The 18,296-nt window shown below is 31.3% G+C and overlaps 1 protein-coding gene across 3 annotated transcripts; it reads left to right on the top strand.

Annotated features, from left to right (window-relative positions):
• The first annotated feature begins 6,606 nt into the window (after positions 1–6,606).
• Positions 6,607–11,303, top strand: LOC115719095 (heat stress transcription factor A-2c). Of its 3 annotated transcripts, none has more exons than XR_004012132.2 (5): positions 6,607–7,470; positions 8,418–9,163; positions 9,335–9,392; positions 9,494–10,035; positions 10,877–11,303. XR_004012132.2 is itself a non-coding variant. In XM_030648143.2 (5 exons), exons 2-5 carry the CDS (start codon positions 7,243–7,245, stop codon positions 9,686–9,688), a joined length of 1,227 nt encoding a protein of 408 aa, XP_030504003.2. In that variant the 5' UTR covers positions 6,609–6,785; positions 7,163–7,242; the 3' UTR covers positions 9,689–11,303. The 3 variants fall into 3 exon arrangements, 2 of the variants coding, with proteins under 2 accessions (XP_030503901.2, XP_030504003.2); XM_030648143.2 differs by having other exon boundaries at positions 6,609–6,785; positions 7,163–7,470; positions 9,494–11,303; XM_030648041.2 differs by having other exon boundaries at positions 9,494–11,303.
• The last annotated feature ends 6,993 nt before the right edge of the window (positions 11,304–18,296 follow it).

The following is an 18,296-nucleotide window of genomic DNA, read 5'->3' as shown; positions in this document are numbered from 1 at the left end:
CACCTAAAAATTAAGACAGATAATAACATATAAAATTCCTAAAAACAATAAAGGCTAATTAGTAATTTTTTTTCCTAAACTTTGACATGTAGTAAATCGTGCCCCATGAACTTGTTGGATGTTAAAAATTCCTCCCAAACTACTGAGATTGTTAAATTTAAAGACTTTTGTCTAATTTCATTCAATTTTACTATTTCAGTGATTGTTTATGTACTAAACTATGCTCCCCAGACTTTGATATCTACCAAATCATGCCCCTCAAACTTTAATATGTACTAAATCATGCCCCCTTGAACTTTCATTTATGTTAGAATTTTTTTACTAAAATTAGACAAAAGTCCTTAAATTTAACAATCTCAATAGTTCGGGGGAAATTTTTAACGACGCCAAAAAAGTTCAGGAACACGATTTAGTACATGTCAAAGTTCAGGGAAAAAAATTACTAATTAGCCAACAATAAATAGAATAGAGTTATCTTCAAAAAATGTCAAAATCTATAAATCCCAATAAAAAAAAAGGCTTTTAAAAATGAAAATGTTTCCTACATTTAGAACTTAAGCTCAGGACAACATCTTTTGGGAAGAACAAATTGAAAATAAAGATTTAAAACTTATTTGTTTCACCATAAAAAAAGAACAAAATATGTATTAGTAGATAAAATTACATAGAAATTATTCATAAATAATATATAATAACAACCTCACAATAAAGAGTGTGGAAAGTAAACTTATCTATGTGAAATATATTACTTTCAAGCATCGATCAGTAACCATAATCCAATAACTTCAATAACTAATAACTCTAAAAAAAACATTAGATAATAATAATAACTAATAACTTCAATAACATAACTGTCATTATTTAAAATATTACTTGTGACTAAAACATTATATTTAGTTACAAGTTGTCACTAATTTAGTTTTAGTCACAACAAATATTGTGATTAAAAATTTATTTAGTCACAACAAATTGTGACTAAAAATATATTTAGTCACAACAAATTGTAATTTTTGTGACTAATACTTTTAGCCACGGACATTTAACTATTTAAGTCATAACATAGGAATAATAATTTATAATTAGTCACAATTTTTTCACTTTTAGTCACAAGTTTTGCTGTGACTAAAAGTAAGATTTTTCATATTTTCATCTTTGTGAGGAGAAAATTTATTTTGTGAAAACTTAGGATGTTCAGCTAGGTTTTAGTGTTTGTTTTGTTCTTATACTGTTCGTAGAATCGGATGAAGAACTTGTTTGAACAAGCATGGGTCTTCGAGAGAAGATTTTTCTAAGTCTCATTTATGGAGGAAGTGAGTATATATCTTCGGGAGAAGATTTGTTTAAGCCTTACTTGAGAGGAGTAAGCACACATCAATAGCTGAGAGGGAGTTCAATACTTAGTGTATTTTATAGATCAGATTAGCAAGGTGGATTACAAAGGGTTGCAGAAAATTACTAGAGGGAGTCTAAATTTATTTAAGTCAATTGCTTTTGTAATCTTTAATACTTTACTAATTGATTTCATTCTCTGGGGGTGGCCCCGTGGACTAGGAGTGTTTGAACGAACACTGATACCACGTATAATTCTCTTGTGTTAAGTTATTTTAAATTCTACATTTATTTATTTCTGGTACTGGTTTGATATTTTGCAAATTTGTATCCTGCCAAGACAGAATTGTAATCTGTTAGACTGTTACAATTTTGTTTTTATTGAAATTTAGTAAAATTATTGGCATTTGTAAAAACACATTTTTTCAATTGGCATTAGAGTGGGATACTAAACTCTTAGTGTGATCCTTTAATATTTTCTTGTATTTTTGCAATATGATTCCCTATGCATATGGAAGTTCTATTGTTCGTTCACCACTCCTCAATGATTCTAACTATCCTTATTGGAAGGTCAGAATAAGACCATTTATCAAGTCTCAAGATGAGAAAGCATAGAGAATAATTTTTTCAGGATGGTCTCATCCTGTTGTGGTAGATTTCGCAGATAATTCTAAGTTAAAATCTAAACTTAAATAATTTACTGAAGATGATAAGTTATCTGCTTACAATAGTAAAGTTTTACATGCTATATTTAATGGAGTAGGTGAAGGTTTTATTAAGTTTATATCTTCTTGTGAATCTGCTAAAGATGCTTGACAAATTCTTCAAACCCAATTTGAAGGAACAACTGATGTTAAGCAATCTAAATTTATAATGCTTCAAACTATAGGTTTGATGATATTAGAATGTCTGACAATAAATCTTTGTCTAAGTTTATGAAAGATTATTTGATATTGCTAACAATTTTTTTTCTCTTGGTTGAAAAACTTAAAGAATCAGTGATAGACAGAAAAATTGTGAGAGGCCTTCCTAACAAATTCGACGCTAAGTTATTGGTTATGAAAGAAGTAAAATATTTTAGCAAGATGAAGATGGAGGAGTTGATGGGGTCCTTTCGTACCTTTAAACCAAATCAAGTAAAAAGACAAACCCAAGTCCACATTTGATAGAGGTAAATGTATTGCTTTTAATGTACTTAAAAAAAATCAGATGATGAGATGGATGTTTTAACTAAAAACTTTCAGAAATACATGAAAAATATAAGTGAAAAAAGAATGTTTTAAAATCATCCAAAGGTAATACTTTTTCAAAACCATCAATAACTAACAATCAAAAGAGAATTCAATGCAGGGAATGTGAAGGTTTTGAACATATTCAATCTGAATGTGCAAATACACTAAAAAAAAATAAGAAAAGTTTCAATGTCACATGGAGTGACGATGAAACTAATAGTGATGAAGATATTTCTGACAATGTTGCACTAACCTCAGTTTCTTCTAAGTTTGTTTGTGACTCATAGGTGAAAGAAAGATTGGTGTGCTTGAATAATTTCATTAAGGAGGAATCTGATTCAGATGAATTTGAAATCTGTGAGGAGTCCCTAGCTGAGTCTTACAAGATTATGTATAAAAAGTGGATACAGGTTACTCCTAAAAATAGATCATTGTCAAAAATAAATAAACTGTAAAGTCCTTTTTTGGCAAGTTAGTTGACAAAATAATTTTTTCATTTATGGTAAGATTGCTATGCGAGTATATTCGATTTCTTGCCTTATAAATTCGGATTGTAGTTGCTCTTTTCCTTGTTTGGAAAGTTGCACTTTCAGCTGAACTTTCCTTTGTTGAAATCTTCTCAAAAGAGAAGGAATTCTCTTTTGGAAAGTTGTCTTTTTTAGGAAAACTTTGATTATTGCGTTTTCCTTATTGATTTCGATTGTATCTTGATACAATCAGAATATCTAATCTGTTTTTGGCAGGAATCAAGCATTGATAGAAGATCGGACCCGATTTTAGTAAGTTTCCCGTTTCTGGTCAGATCTGCTGCGTCAGCATCCGATTCTGATGTAGCAGATCGTGTTTTCTTAGGAAAGTTTTTGTACAGCTGTAGATTCGAACTTGTGGTTGCCTCTTTGGTTTCTATGCTCTATAAATAGAGCTTAGAGAGCAACCATTCGAATTAGCTCTTCCATTATTCATTTTTTGCATTTATCTTTTAGAGAGAAGAGTGTTTCTTTATTTTGTGAGAGCCTAGTTATTCATCTAGGTTCTAGTTGTTCTATTTCTATTCTTACTCTGTCCTAGAGGTTGTGAAGAACTACTTGACTGAACAAGAGATTGGTCTTCGACAGAAGACTTGGTAAAGCCTTACTTTGGGAGGAAGTAAGCATTTGGTCTTCGGGAGAAGACTTGTTGAAGCCTTACTTCGGGAGGAAGTAAGCACTCACACTTCAAAGACGAAGGGAGTTCGGGCTTGAAGGTGTTTCAAGAAGTCAGATTCTTAAAGTGGATTACAAAGGATTGCGACAATACTTTAGAGGGAGTCTAAACTTGTTTAAGTCAATTGTCTTTGTAATTTTGATACTTTATTAATTGATTTCATTCTCTGGGCGTGGCCCCGTGGACTAGGAGTGTTCGTGAGAACACTGATACCACGTATAAATCTCTTGTGTCAAGTTATTTATTTTTCTGCAAATATTTTATATTACGCACTGTTACATTTCTTTGTAGCGAGAATTACTTTCTGCTGCTGCAAACGTTTACAGTTTTAATATTTTCTTATATACAACTGACATTTGCAAAAAAACGGTTTTTCATAAACGATTGTCTCATTAAATTGAATCTCTTGAATTGAAAATTAAAGAATATGAGACTGATTTTTGTTTAAAATATGAAAAAATTATTCAAGTAAGGAATGAACTTAAAAATTTCAAGAAAAATTTTCAAATACTTAACCCTAAATCTTCTATTTTTGAGGAAGTTAAAAATGCAGGTCGAAGAGGCTTCGCTGGTCTTGGGTCAAATGGTACTGACAGTTATGTAAAAAAATTGTAAAATCCAGTGTTCCGGCAATTTACCTGCTACTGCAAATTCAAGATCTGCTATTGCAAAGATGTTGTCTGCATAAGCAAATTCTCCAGTAAGCTCAAAAAGGGTAAGATCTCATGTAAGAAAGTTTGTTCCAATTTGTCATTTTTGTGGTATTAAGGTGCATATTAGGCCTAAATATTTCACTATGCAAAATATGTACAAAACAAATAATTTTGGTAATTTAAAAAATTTTCAAAAGAAACATAGTGCTTTGAAACAAAAATGAATTGAAAAAGAAAAATATCTAGCTGGGTTTTTTTGATAAAAGTGTTGCTTCTCAAATGTGGTATTTTGACTGTAGTTGTTCTAAACATATGACAACTGACGAGGATTGATCCGTGTCGTATGTCGTATCAAATTTACTATTATTTTAATTCCAATACTTCCAATTATTTTAGTATAAATGTAAATAAGGGTCGATCCCACAACGACTATGTTTATTCAATTATTCAAAAATTAGTGACAATAATTAGAAAAGAGGATTTTGATGATTAGAATAAAATAACATAAATAAAAATAAAAAAAACGAATTAAAATTGATACTATGATATGAAATAAATAGTTAAATATTCTCCACCCTCAATAATCATTCTTAACTTCTATACTATTATTCTCGCAGATAAAGTTAAAGCAGTTAAATTATCTCAATCTCCCTATTACATGTAATCAAAGCGAAGTCCTCAATAATTAACTCATTTATCTAAGCAGTAAATCCACGAAGCATGCAATTAATTTAACTTAGATAAAATTTAGAATCTACGGAGATAGACAAATCTAGGCAACAAATTAATAATTTAATAACTTAAGGGTATTTTTGATAATAAATTTGATTTTAGGGTATGCTATTGATATATATAGATTAGGCAGGAGGAGATTACAAATTCTGATGCTCGATGTCGGTACTGTCTATAAATCGAGAATGATTGCACATTTAATTTATTTTAATAGGACTTTATAGTATATAATAATTAAAAGAAATACTGCAGACATTTTCATATTTCATATTTATTAATTAATAATATTTTTTTTTTGAAATGGTATTTAATAATATATATAGTAGCATGTCGACCACAATTTCAATTGTCATAAAAGTGCACGCATTGTTTTTATATGTCTTTTCACTGTTATATACACTTTTGAAGTAAAAATTCATACAAAAAACAACATTTATATCAAAACCTGATATATAAACTGGAATTTGCACGATTCACATTAATTTGCTTGAGATATTTATGCACTATGAAAGAACAGCTAGAACACAAATTTAAGGATGAACTTTAAAAAGTATACAAATAAAATAAAATATCATTTTGCCCAAGAATATCAAACTTTTTTGTGATTTTTTCTTTTATGTGTCATTTATCAAACAGTGTTGGGTAATCATTATTTCTTATTACAGTACATGAATAAGTTATTTTAGTGTTACTTCTTATAGAGATATCATTAATCATTCTCTTATATGGGTATAATTTAACATTGCCCCACATATTTTATTTTAAAAATATAGAAAGTTTTAATTACTCGTATGACGGTACTTCTTTGTAGTGATGTTAAATTCTATTAGTACTTAATAAAAAAAATTATAAACTATATAATGGAAATATTTATAGATAATGATTAAAACATACTCTTGTTAAAGTTATTTATTTGTTTCTGAATTTGTGCTTTCAATCAAGAGTTCTTAATTTATTTATTTATATGCATACTAGCTATTTCCAAAAATAAATAAATAAATAAATAATAGAGGAAAGAAAAACTTAAGATTTTTTTTTCTTTCATTGCTTTTTTAGAAACTTTTTTTTTTGTGAATTAAATTTTGTGGTATTTGGTGTAGGTGGAATAATATAAAAGATGATTTAAACCAATTATAAGTAGGGTATATTTCCAACCAATACCAATTGTGGACAGTTAAAAAATATATTATAGAAGTATTTTATTATTTTATTTTTTGAAAGAGAAAAAAAAAAAAACTCATGTTTGAGACCATCCCCTATTGCCTCCCATCCCCTGATGAGCAACTTCGAGAACTTTCCTATGGACCACTTTCTCCTCCTATTCCCCATTCCTAATTTTTATTTTTTATTTTTATGAAATGGCCCCATTTCTAATTTTATATTGCCAAATGAAGAAAGAGGTAGTGACAAATAAAAAAAATATATATTTATATATTAATAATGAAGAACATATACATATAAATAAAATATTTGCTCCACAAGCAAGATCTAGAACTTTCTTCCATTTTTCTTAACCAAAAATCTCTTCTTATATTTTTGACCCTTTGGGCACCAAATCCACAGCTTCCCACGGGTCCTTAATTAAACACACTATTATCCACTTCATATAACGGCTTCAACGACTTTCCCAAAAGAGGTAAAAAAAAAACTGCATACATACAGTTAATAGCTCTAAGAAAGCAGAAGCAGAATCAGAAGCAGCCATTAAAGCTTTCAAATTTTCTTTCTTTTTTTCATATCTTTCACAGTTTTCTTTCTCTTCTTTTCATTTATATGCTGTTGACTTTTAGCTACTGATTCTCATAAGGACATACTTTTTTTATTTTATTTTTTGAAAAAAAAAACCCATTTGAGTTCTTGGTATGTTTGACCTATATTTCAATTCATTAGTTCCTAATATCGAATTGTTCGATCAAAACCCATCTGACCCATTAAGGCCATTGAACAAAGTAACCAAAACCCAAGAAAAGTTTTGTGAGTGGCAGTTTCAAGGTATGAATTTTTTATACCCAGTTAAGGAGGAGTACCCTAGTAGTGGTGGGTCGTCTAGCTCTTCACAGTTTACTATTGGCGGTGAGTCACAGCCACTTACGATGCCTCCGCCTCAGCCAATGGAAGGCCTCCACGATGTGGGTCCTCCACCATTTCTGACCAAGACATATGACATGGTGGATGACCCATCGACCAATCGGATAGTGTCTTGGAGCAAAGATGGTACCAGCTTTGTCGTTTGGGATCCTCATGCCTTCGCTCTGAATCTCCTTCCCAGATACTTTAAGCACAATAATTTCTCAAGTTTTGTTAGACAGCTCAATACTTATGTAAGTTGTTTTCTTTTCTTTTCTCACTAAAATTTTTGTTTTTGAAACATACCCCAGATCGTACAATACAAACTTTTATAGCAGAAAAATCATTTACTAAGAACTTTGCTTTGTTTTGGAAATTGCATATAACAAGTTCTATTTATTACCGGATTCTTCTCTTTCTACCCTAAGTTTCGTCGAAATTTTAATTTTTAGTGATACCCAGATCGGAAAAAATTTGATATTTCCAACATTAAAAGAAATGAGAAAGAAAAAATATCAATTTTTTTTTTGATATTATTACTCAATTCATCTCTTTCTGCGTTTTGAAGTTGGATCTAAATATCAAATTTTCAGAGATACCCAGATCGATACACTTTAAGTGATCATCATGCAGAAATAACCATGTTGTTATTTTCTTCTATTCGTTCGTTGAAATTTGATTAAAGAACAGTTTCTTTAAGGCATTTGATTGTTTTCTTCTTTAATTAAAAATGGAAACTTAAATTTGCTCCACTCAAAAAGGAAAAGTCAAAACCTAGGGTTGTTTTCGTATGGGTTCTGAAATTTGCTCCACTCTAGGTGCGTGAAAATGAATTGATAGCATTAATTGGTTGATTGTAGAATATTCATGGAGAGGACTGTTTTTTGCTTTGTCTTTTTCTTTCCATTATTTTCTGGGCTCACTCCAATTTGCCAGTATTTTTGTCTTTTCCCTCTTCCGTGTTTACAGTTGCAGTGAATTGTTTTTTCTGGTAACGTTGGTTCTGTAATTTTATGCGAAATTAAAGGAAATTTAATGTTTGATAGAATCTCACCCATCAATTATACAATCACCGTAAATGTCTCTATCAGTTACTTTATGAAAAACAGAGATTTTCTATTAAGTTTATGGTTTGGGTAAAAAAAAAAAAACTTGATACAAATTGTAAAACAAAATTTATTTCTTCTTTTCTTTCTTTCAGGGGTTTAGAAAAATCGATGCAGATAGATGGGAATTTGCGAATGAAGGGTTTATCAGAGACCAAAAACATCTTTTGAAAAGCATCAGGAGGAGAAGAGCCTCTTCTCAGCCTTTTCCTCATGAACAACAGGCATTAGGTCCATGCGTGGAAGTGGGCCGTTTTGGGCTCGATGCTGAAATTGACCGTTTGAGGCGAGACAAGCAAGTTTTGATGATGGAGTTGGTCAAGCTGAGACAACAACAGCAGAACACTAGAGCTTATCTTCAAGCTATGGAGCAAAGGTTACAAGGTACAGAAATGAAGCAGCAGCAAATGATGGCTTTCTTAGCTAGAGCAATGAAAAACCCAGCTTTTCTTCAGCAGTTACTTCAACAGAAAGAGAGGAGAAAAGTCATTGAGGAAGCCATGACTAAGAAAAGAAGAAGGCCTATTGATCAAGGGCCTAGCAGTAGGTCCAGTGGGATTGAAACAAGTCATGGCTCAATCAAAGTTGAGCCTCTTGAGAGTAGTGATTATGGTTTTGAAGTTTCAGAGCTGGAAGCTTTGGCATTTGAGATGCAAGGTTTTGGGAAACTGCGAATGGAGCAGGAGGAAGGAGATGAAGAACTTGAGCCACCAGAGAGTGGGGACAGAGAACTTGATGATGGGTTTTGGGAAGAGTTGTTTAGTGAGGATGCTAAAGGGGTTGAAGATGAAGATGTTAATGTGTTAACTGATCATTTTGGTTGCTTGGGTTCAAGTCCTAGGTACAAAAGCTAGTGGGGTTTAGATCCCTTCCAAAAAAAAAAAAAAAACTTTACTACTGTTTTTTCAAAAAAAAAAAAAAAGAGGCCTGTGTGTAAGAAAAGTTCACTTGGGTCTCTTGGAAAAAAGCCATTAGCTCATAACATTCACCTGGGTTTCTTTCTATTTGACAGAGAACAAGAGGAACTCAGAGATAGAAGATTATTGGTGGAAATTATCTTGTTTCTTCTGGTTCTAACTCCTTTATCTACTACTTTGTCAAGTCACTACATTCTCTTTTCATATTGTACATCTTTTTTCCTCTCAATATTTTTCTCTCTATCTTGGTTTAGGTAGGTTGCAAGCGTTGGTTTGGACAAGAGGCTATGGCAGCTTTAAATTTATCGTATCTAATGATAAGTTATATTTATAAGTTTTTGTTTCATTTCACTATCCTAGAAAGAAAAAGAAAACAGAAAGAAAGAAAGAAAGAAAGAAAGAAAAAAAAACTCAGCTTTAAAATCCCATGTACTATTCCATGTTTGTAATTTCTTGCTCCTTTTGTTTTTGGCTCTCAAATGAATGTAGATTGTAGAAAAAAGCTGTTGATGATCTGGACTAAAGATGTACCTGCGAGCTCCAAGAACTACAACTGAATTTTGTTTTTGTCATCCAAAGTTGAAGTTGGTTGTTGAGATTATAACAATGTAGATTTTTTCATGCCATGGCAAATATGGTCCTCAACAATCGTTTTCATCTGCTGTACATCAAGTGATCTGAAACTCAAACGTGGTAATGTATTGTTTAAACTAATAACCAAACAAATGAATGTGTTTGTTAATGCCGTTATCAGATTTTGAAGATGACCAACAACAACACGTGCTGCGGTATCATTGTGAGTTAAGATATTATATAAAAGCTTTGGTTTTTAAATTCTTTGGTTGCAATGGGATATTTAAGTAGGATTATACATACACACAAGTGAGTACTTAAGGATGTGTTAGCAGAAAGTGTAGAGGGAATGGGAATAACTTTTTTGCTCGAGTTGCAGTAATGAGTGAGTGTTAAGGCTGTGTGAACAAAAACCAGTAGAGGTAAATATTTATTTAGATTTTAGAATTGGTTTACAACCATTTTATTAATAGTTAACTCAATATAGTGTTATAACATCTAATAGTGAGGTTACATAGAATCACACTTAAGAGTTTTCAATATACAAACATAAGGTTTCATTTCATGTTAGAACGTCTTGTTTTGAGTGATTTTTCAATGCACTGTTTGTTTATAAGCGCTCTCGTTTGAGCAGACGTTCTAAAGAATACTAGACAAAGTTACGTGGGATCATTGCACCATATAAAGTCCTGTTTGGCTTGAGTTTTTGCTTCGGCTTTTAGCTTCTTAAGAAGCTAAACTCTAAGAAAACTATTAAAGTTTGCTTCTGTTAAAAGAGCATTTTAGAGCTAAAAGCTGAAACTTACTTGTAACCCAACCAGCAGCTGTTAAAGCGCTTTAAAAAACCCATCCAACCAGGGTCAAAGTAACTTTAGTCTAGTCTTTTTGAAGCGTTTTCGTCAAAGAGAGCCCTGCAGTGCTAGAATATCGATTAGTTTGTTGTGAATATGATAGAGATGTTACCAAACAGAAAAAACATAGACTATATCACGTAAGAATCAAACAACAAACGAAAACATTATTTTCTCTGCATTGTTTGTAAGATCTCCCTCTGTTTTGAGCAGCTGTTCTACATCGCCATATAAAGTTACTGTTCGTGCTTCCTGTTCTTTTGTGTTTCGGAGCTATACTGTTTAAGAATTTCAAGAAAATGGTATGTAAAGAGTTCATTGTAATATTATTTTTATTATTACTAGGGTGAAAAGAATGAGCCTGATTGATGAAAGGAAACTGAAACTGAAGCTGCAATGTAATGTAATGTAATGAAAGTGAAAGAAAAGACATAAACTGATCACAGCAAAACTTTCAAAAACACATTACAAATGCAAGTGTTTGTAATGTGTGACATCTAGTACCTCACATTACAAACAAGCAAATGTTCAGTTTCTTTCCATATCAAGCCTTTCAAAACATCAAGCACCTCCATTTCAGTACTGTATATTATATGATTCAATTCAATTCATATAATTGTATGATTTGAGACATTTGACCATATGTAATGTAAGAGCTTGCTTACACTTTTTAGTGGTCCCATATATATATAAAAATATATGGGCCAAGTTGACATATGTAGAAAAATATCAGGGTGATGGTTGTCTTGAGTATCAGAATATTTGCAGAGCATTGCAAGAAGGAAGATGTCAAAGTATTGGTTGTCATTACCATAATAAGGGTAGACCACAAAAGCCATAGATTTTGTTTTATGTATATAATAGTTGCTTACAAATTGCATATCAGTACGGAAGTAACCTGATTTTTTCCAACCTGGAGTTGGTTACTCATCAAAATTAGCAGTATCTTTGTCTTATAGGGTAGTTGCTTTCATTCAATGACTCATTTTTCACAAAACGATAAGAGAAAATTAACTATGTGACAATGCATTAATATCTTCAGTGAAAGATCTCCTTTTGTCGTTTGCATTGTCTTTATTTGAGTTTAGTTTCAACAATATGTGGTGTTGATGGTATTTGGTGAAGTCACAACTTGATTTTCTTAATATATACAGTCCTTTTATTGTATTGTTATTATGCTGTCTTGCTATTAGTTGCTACATTTTGACTCACAAGATAGGAGTTCTACTCTAATAATCTTAGACTTAGCTTATTCAGTCCAACGCCTTATAAGAACAAAAATAGAGAAGACCAAAGTTTCTGTAATTTGCACTTACCTTTTTCTTCGCACTTTCATTTAGTCCAACACCTTATATAAGAACAAAAACATAGCAAATGTATATTTTGCTTAGAAATGTCAATTTGAAACATCAAGCTAGCTCATATTAAGTCGACACAACAGAACAAGATATGGTTTTCAACAAAATAATTAGAAATCAATCACGTATTCACATGCAGCAAAATTAAGAAGACAATGGCTGACTGCTGCAACTAAATAATTTAACACAGTTTCAGCAATATGTGGAAGACTTGAAACTTTCATGTGATGTAGTTTGACATACTCAGTCAAAATTTTCTTTCTGGTAGTTTTAAAAGCAAAATGATTATTTCAAATCTTCTTGAATAATGTTTATGAAATACTTACACACTTTATTATTTCATTTTTTTTTTCTTCTAAATGTGTAATTAGTTCATAAGGGTGTTTGGTAGGAACTAGGAAGGAAAGTGGGGGTGGAGAAAGAGAAGAGATAAAAGTTATTGCCGAATTGAAAACAAAGAGAAGATGAAAATAAAAAAAAAGTTTATTTGATAATTAGAATTGAATTAATTACATAAAGTATGCAAAGACACTTATTTATACTAATTGGACTAAGCTAACTAGAGTGACCTGAACTAATCAAGGTAACAAGACTCATCAAGCTACCAACCTATCATAATCTAACTGAACTAACAGATCAAGCAAATCAAGATACAAATCGTGTAACTAACTTAACTAACCCAACGAACACTTGAATCTATTACTCCTTTCAAAGTGGATTGTATATGTCGTAGACAACTTCAATATTAACCAATTCATAACAATATTAATTGTATTACAATACAACATACTATGTAGTACAATATACTTTTCTTACCTTTAATCCAGATTCATACATGTCGGCACCAAGTGGAGAATTATCCCCGATGATCTCGACCTTTAAGTTTTCTCTCTTCAAAGATTTGCTATCCCGCTACTACTAGAGCTTGAAATACTAGGTTTCAAGTTGAAAATTGAAGAAAATGAATTAAGGAGGGAGAGGGTTTCGTCGCACAAAGAGAAATGAGGGTTTCATTCTTTGTTCTTCTGTTTATGTTTCTTAAAACATAATATATATTAACGTTTTTAATATATATAATATTAAACTGATAATAATAATATAATAATAATATAATATTAATAAAAATTTATTATTAATAGTTATCTCATTATTTCTTAGCTATAAGAAATCTTTAATTCTAGGATATTTAGTCAATTTCGAGTACCCCAAAATACTTCAGTATTTCTAAAATTAAGTTATCTCAATAATCTCATCAATATTTCTAACTAAAGATGTTGTGGCATTTTTGGCCTCCAATCGGGTCTTGAGGGTCGCCAAACCTGAAAATATTTTTATTTCACAAATAGCTCACATTATATTCGCACATGCTATATAAATCTCCGTAATTAATAAATTACGCTTATTTATCCACTTATAACAAAATTAAAATTTATGTTGAAATAGATTAGTAGGATCATAATCCCACTTATTACATGATTAACCCATAATATAAATATAAATCCTAATTATTTACCATTAGGCTTATCGGGATATTACAATTACGTTCAAGAAATTTCTCCATTTAGTGTAACTGGAAGTTGTATTTTTCTCATTGGAAGCAATGCATCTCCATTGAAGCCTTGGAGTTGAACTAAGCAAGATGTTAGGTTGGTTTGCACCAAGCCTATAGCTTGAAAAGCTGCTTTGAAGAGAATGTGGAGAGAACTCCAATTATCCACAAGAATTTTGGACACTCTCTTATTTACAATTTGAGCTATCATCACCAACGACTCATTGTGTGGAAAATACACATGCTTAGCGTCATCTTCTATGAAAGTTATTGGAAGATTCATCATTCGAGGTCACTGAGCATGTGTTTGTACAAGATTACATGATTCATCATATTCCAGTTAATTCAAGTATCTTTTTTGAGCATTTCACGTGCTTCTAAAAATATATGGGCCTCCAGATATGGTTGTCACGTGGCCATCTAGTGTTGGTGGAGCAACCCCAGGTGGATATGGATTTCAAGGTCCAAGACCAATAACATGCCTTGCCACTAGGGCATTTTGTGCCCCAAGGGGCATGTATAGTTGGAGCTTGTGGAAGACCTACTCCTTGAGGAGGATTTACGGCTTTGGGCTTTCCTGGAATATAGAGTTGCTCATGTGCTACTCCCTGATCAGGATAGATAATTGGTATCCTCACTCAATTAGCTAGGTGGCCGTTTTGAACTAATCCTTCAATTTCATATCTTAAGTAGGGGTAAAAATCGGTCGGTTATGGTCGAATTTTACAATTTTACAACCGACTGGTCGGTTACAGTTTTTATTTTACGAAAACCGTAACCGACTGTTTAGAAATTATAATCGTATAAAATTGATTGTACGGTTTTTGGCAGTTTTTAAGTTTGGCGGTTTTGGACGGTTTTTGGCAGTTTTAGACAGTTTTGGGCGGTTTTTGGCAGTTTTGGCAATTTTTTGGTTTAACAATTTTTGTATTTCAAAAATCGAAACCAACCGCCATGTCAAAAAAATTGAAACCGAAACCGACTGCCAAATTCAGTGATGACGTGGAACCGAAAATTCGGTTACGGTCTGGTCGGTTTGATGGTCGATTTCGGTTTATCGGTTTTTATGAACACCCCTACTCTTAAGTACTCACATTTCATCATAAAAAATACAAGAAGAAATTTCTTTATAAATAGAGTTTAGAATCCAACAAATGACAATATTATTGTTTCTATACCAAGCACTATACATCATGTAATCAATAGGTAAAGGTTTAAGGATAGAACCATCAAGGAAACCAAGCTTGTCCTTGACTGAGATTGCCAATTGTATTGCTCTACTCAAAGACACACAGTTGTCTTGACCAATTAGGAGTTGAGAGACCAAGGTATTACCTGGATTGTCACCATGGTAAAGGTAATACGAGTCTGTAGGGTCTTCCATAGGATTTCTTGAATTGATCGTTTGAACTTTCTGATTGCCTTGAGTGGCAGTCATTTGTGGATTTGTTATGATTATTGGATTTGGAGATCTGACTTTGGAATGGACAGATTGATCATCATTTGACATCGTAGAACAAAATGAAGAACAAGAAAATTGAGTACACCAGAACGAGAAAAAGAATCAGAGAAGCAGATAAGAAGAAGGAGCCACCTTCACCATAGAAGAATTCACAACAAGGTAGGAAGAAGATAAGACTAGGATCTAAGAGAAAGCATATCTTTCCCACCCCTGATACCATATTGAGGAATTGAAAACAAAGAGAAGATGAAAATAGGAAAAAGGTTTATTGATAATGGAATTGAATTAATTACAGAGAGTGTGCAAATGCACTTATTTAAACTAACTGACTAGAGTTAGCTGAACTAATCAAGGTAACAAGACTCATCAAACTACCAACCTATCATAATCTAACTGAACTAACAGAACAAGCAAATCAAGATACAAATCATGTAATTAACTTAATTAACCCAATGAACACCTAAATCTGTTAGAAGTATAATCATTTGTTTGGTGGGAAGATAAGTAATATAAAAAGAGGAGAGAAGAAAAGAGATTGGAAACCCTCCAATCATAATATTTAATCCTTGTATTATTTGATGTGAGAACTCTTTTATTTTTTTAATGCATATTAGCAATTATATATATTCGTATAAAATAAAGAGAAAATTACACACGAAACTGATAAATACAAAAGTATTACATGAATAATTGTCTATGATTTAATATTCAAAGTATGGATTATTTTTTGGATTAGTTATAGTGTGTATAACGAAGCATATTTATTTCCATTTGCGTCTCCAATTTACTTCTTGTTTTTTTCTTTTTAATAAAAAAAACTTAACGTAACTACACTTAATACACTTACCTCTCTCTTTAATATTATATATAAATTACTATTAAAAAAATTATTTTTTTTACAAAAGTAGCTTACCGTCTAGCCTTGCCTCCAGTATTTTCAGCAGTCCATAAAATATTTCATGCCTGTATGTTACGAAAATAAGTCTCGGATCCCACTCATGTGCTGAGTTATTAAAACCTAGAACTGATCAGCCAGATTTATCATATGAAGAGCAACCAGTTCAGATTTTAGATAGAAAAGATAAAATCCTTCAAAACAAGATCATAACTTTGGTCAAGGTGCTCTGGAGAAACAGTAAGGTGGAGGAAGACACCTAGAAGTTGGAGTCCGATATGAGGGCTCAATATCCAGAGTTGTTCAGGTTAGATTTCAAGGATGAAATTCTTTTAACGGGGAAATAATTACAAAGACCGCTTAATTTTAGAATGAGAATTAGTAGATAGTTAGGGTTTAATTTGGAATTAGACTTTAATTACGATTTATAAATTTATGGAGATGTATTTAAATTCTAGGTGTATTAGTTATGCTATATATGAAATTTCATGTTTTTCATATTTGATGCTTAGTAACAGTGGAACGCGACGTTTGGTTGATAAAGTCACATTTTCTTATGATTTAATATTTAGTAATAGCGGAGAAAATTAGATAGACATTGGGAATGTTAGGAATATTCAAGGTATTAGGTTTGACCAAAATACCCTTAGAGGACAAGGGTATTTTTTGGCTTAGGCAAGAGCATTATGGTCTTTTTGCCATATGTTTCTTTTGTCCTTTAGTGAATTATTGTTGGGTTAGTATAATATATAGTAATTAAGGTATATAATATGTTTCTTAGATTATAATTTTTTTTTAGGATGATATTGATGAAACTTTTTCTGCTGCTTTTATTGAAATAATTAGTTTTTAACAAAAAAATAAAGAAAAAAAACAAGTAGTAGTTTAAATAAAAAAACAAGTTTAATTTTTGTAAAAAAAACCTCTACAGTCAAGATCATTTTTTATTTAATTTAGTATTTTATTTTTTAAAAAAAGAAAAAAATAATAAAAAGGAAACACAAATTTAAAGTTTTTTATGGCATTCCTCATGATTTTTTCCCATATTTGTAAGTTTTTTTAAAAAAATGTTATATTTAATATAATTAAGTTTTTATGTCATATATATCAAAACATATCTTCATTTTCCCATATTTTTGCAAATAGCCCTTATAATAACCTTTTGTTTGAGGTAAGTTGAAAAATACCCCCTTTATTAATCAATTAATCAAATTTACCTCTAATTTTATATTTATTTGAAACATACCTCTTTTTATATGTATTGTACCCAAAATACCCTAACATAAGAGAGTCACATGGAGAGTATCTTGAAGTGACAGGAGCAAAATTGGTACAATGTTTAAAAAAGAGATAAAAATGATAGACTTTAAAAAAGAGGGTAAAAATAAAAGAGGACAATATAAAAAGGGTATAGAGTGTAATTTCCTCCTTTTGTTTTGCCCTTTGATCAGGTCTTGTACACATGGGCCATTTTGAATTTAAATGGACCTCATATCATTACAATGATAAGAGCCCAAGTTACTCTAATTGATATTTCCTAGCAATAGGAGCAGCCAAAAACAACACTCCACGTCTGACTCCAACAACACAGTTGAAACGAACTGCACAGCTAATATAAAATTACGATAACATGCCTAAACTAGTAGGGTGCTACAATAGATGTTAGTAAATCTAGATTCTGGTAAAATAACTTCCAACAATTATAACAATCTCCACGTGATAAAAATCAAAACCATGCCCTAACATGAAAGATGCCATGAGAGCTTAAACATTGAGTTTGAAAACTCAAGCTTGACTCTCTCCTCAACAACAATTGCAAACCTATCAAAAGAACATCCAAAATACTTCTATTCTATCCTAGAAAGAAAACCAAAACCCTTCTTATATCACAGTAGTTATAGAATGAAAGTCCAACCACTAAAACCTATAGTTTTCATGGAAAGCAAAGAAGAAAAGCTAGAGATTTTACCTTACGCCTTTTCCCCTTCAAGATTGGATTAAAAAGAATTTTTTAAGGCTTATTGTGGAGAGATGATCAAAGGAAGCTCATATTCTTGTTGGTTTTTCTTTTGGGTCGTGAGAAAGAAAGGGTTTTGCTTTTTGTTTGTTTGACTTTTCTTACCTTATCATCTAATTTAAAACATCTAACACCTTCTAAAATCAAAAGAAGGAAAAGAAGAGAAAAAGAAATAAAATAAATTATTTAATTAAGAAAAATTAATTATTTTACCTTTTTTAGCCCTTAGGAAAATTCTAACCCTAAGGCATTTTAGTCAACCCTGAATACCCTAAAATACCCCAGTAAGTCTAAAATCAATTTATCTTAATAATTTCACTAAGATTACTAACTAAAACCATTGTGATATTTT

The sequence above is a fragment of the Cannabis sativa genome, chromosome X, assembly GCF_029168945.1.
Source record: "Cannabis sativa cultivar Pink pepper isolate KNU-18-1 chromosome X, ASM2916894v1, whole genome shotgun sequence".
In the NCBI taxonomy this organism is placed as follows: Eukaryota; Viridiplantae; Streptophyta; class Magnoliopsida; order Rosales; family Cannabaceae; genus Cannabis; species Cannabis sativa.
This window is presented reverse-complemented; position numbering and strand designations above follow the sequence as displayed.

Bases quoted from the DNA above. Each gene is read 5' to 3' on its own strand.
- LOC115719095 (XM_030648041.2), top strand. From the start codon at position 7,012: ATGTTTGACCTATATTTCAATTCATTAGTTCCTAATATCGAATTGTTC. The intron at 9,164-9,334 runs GTACAAAAGCTA...TCTATTTGACAG, and splicing joins TGCTTGGGTTCAAGTCCTAG to AGAACAAGAGGAACTCAGAG. The intron at 9,393-9,493 runs GTTCTAACTCCT...ATCTTGGTTTAG, and splicing joins AAATTATCTTGTTTCTTCTG to GTAGGTTGCAAGCGTTGGTT.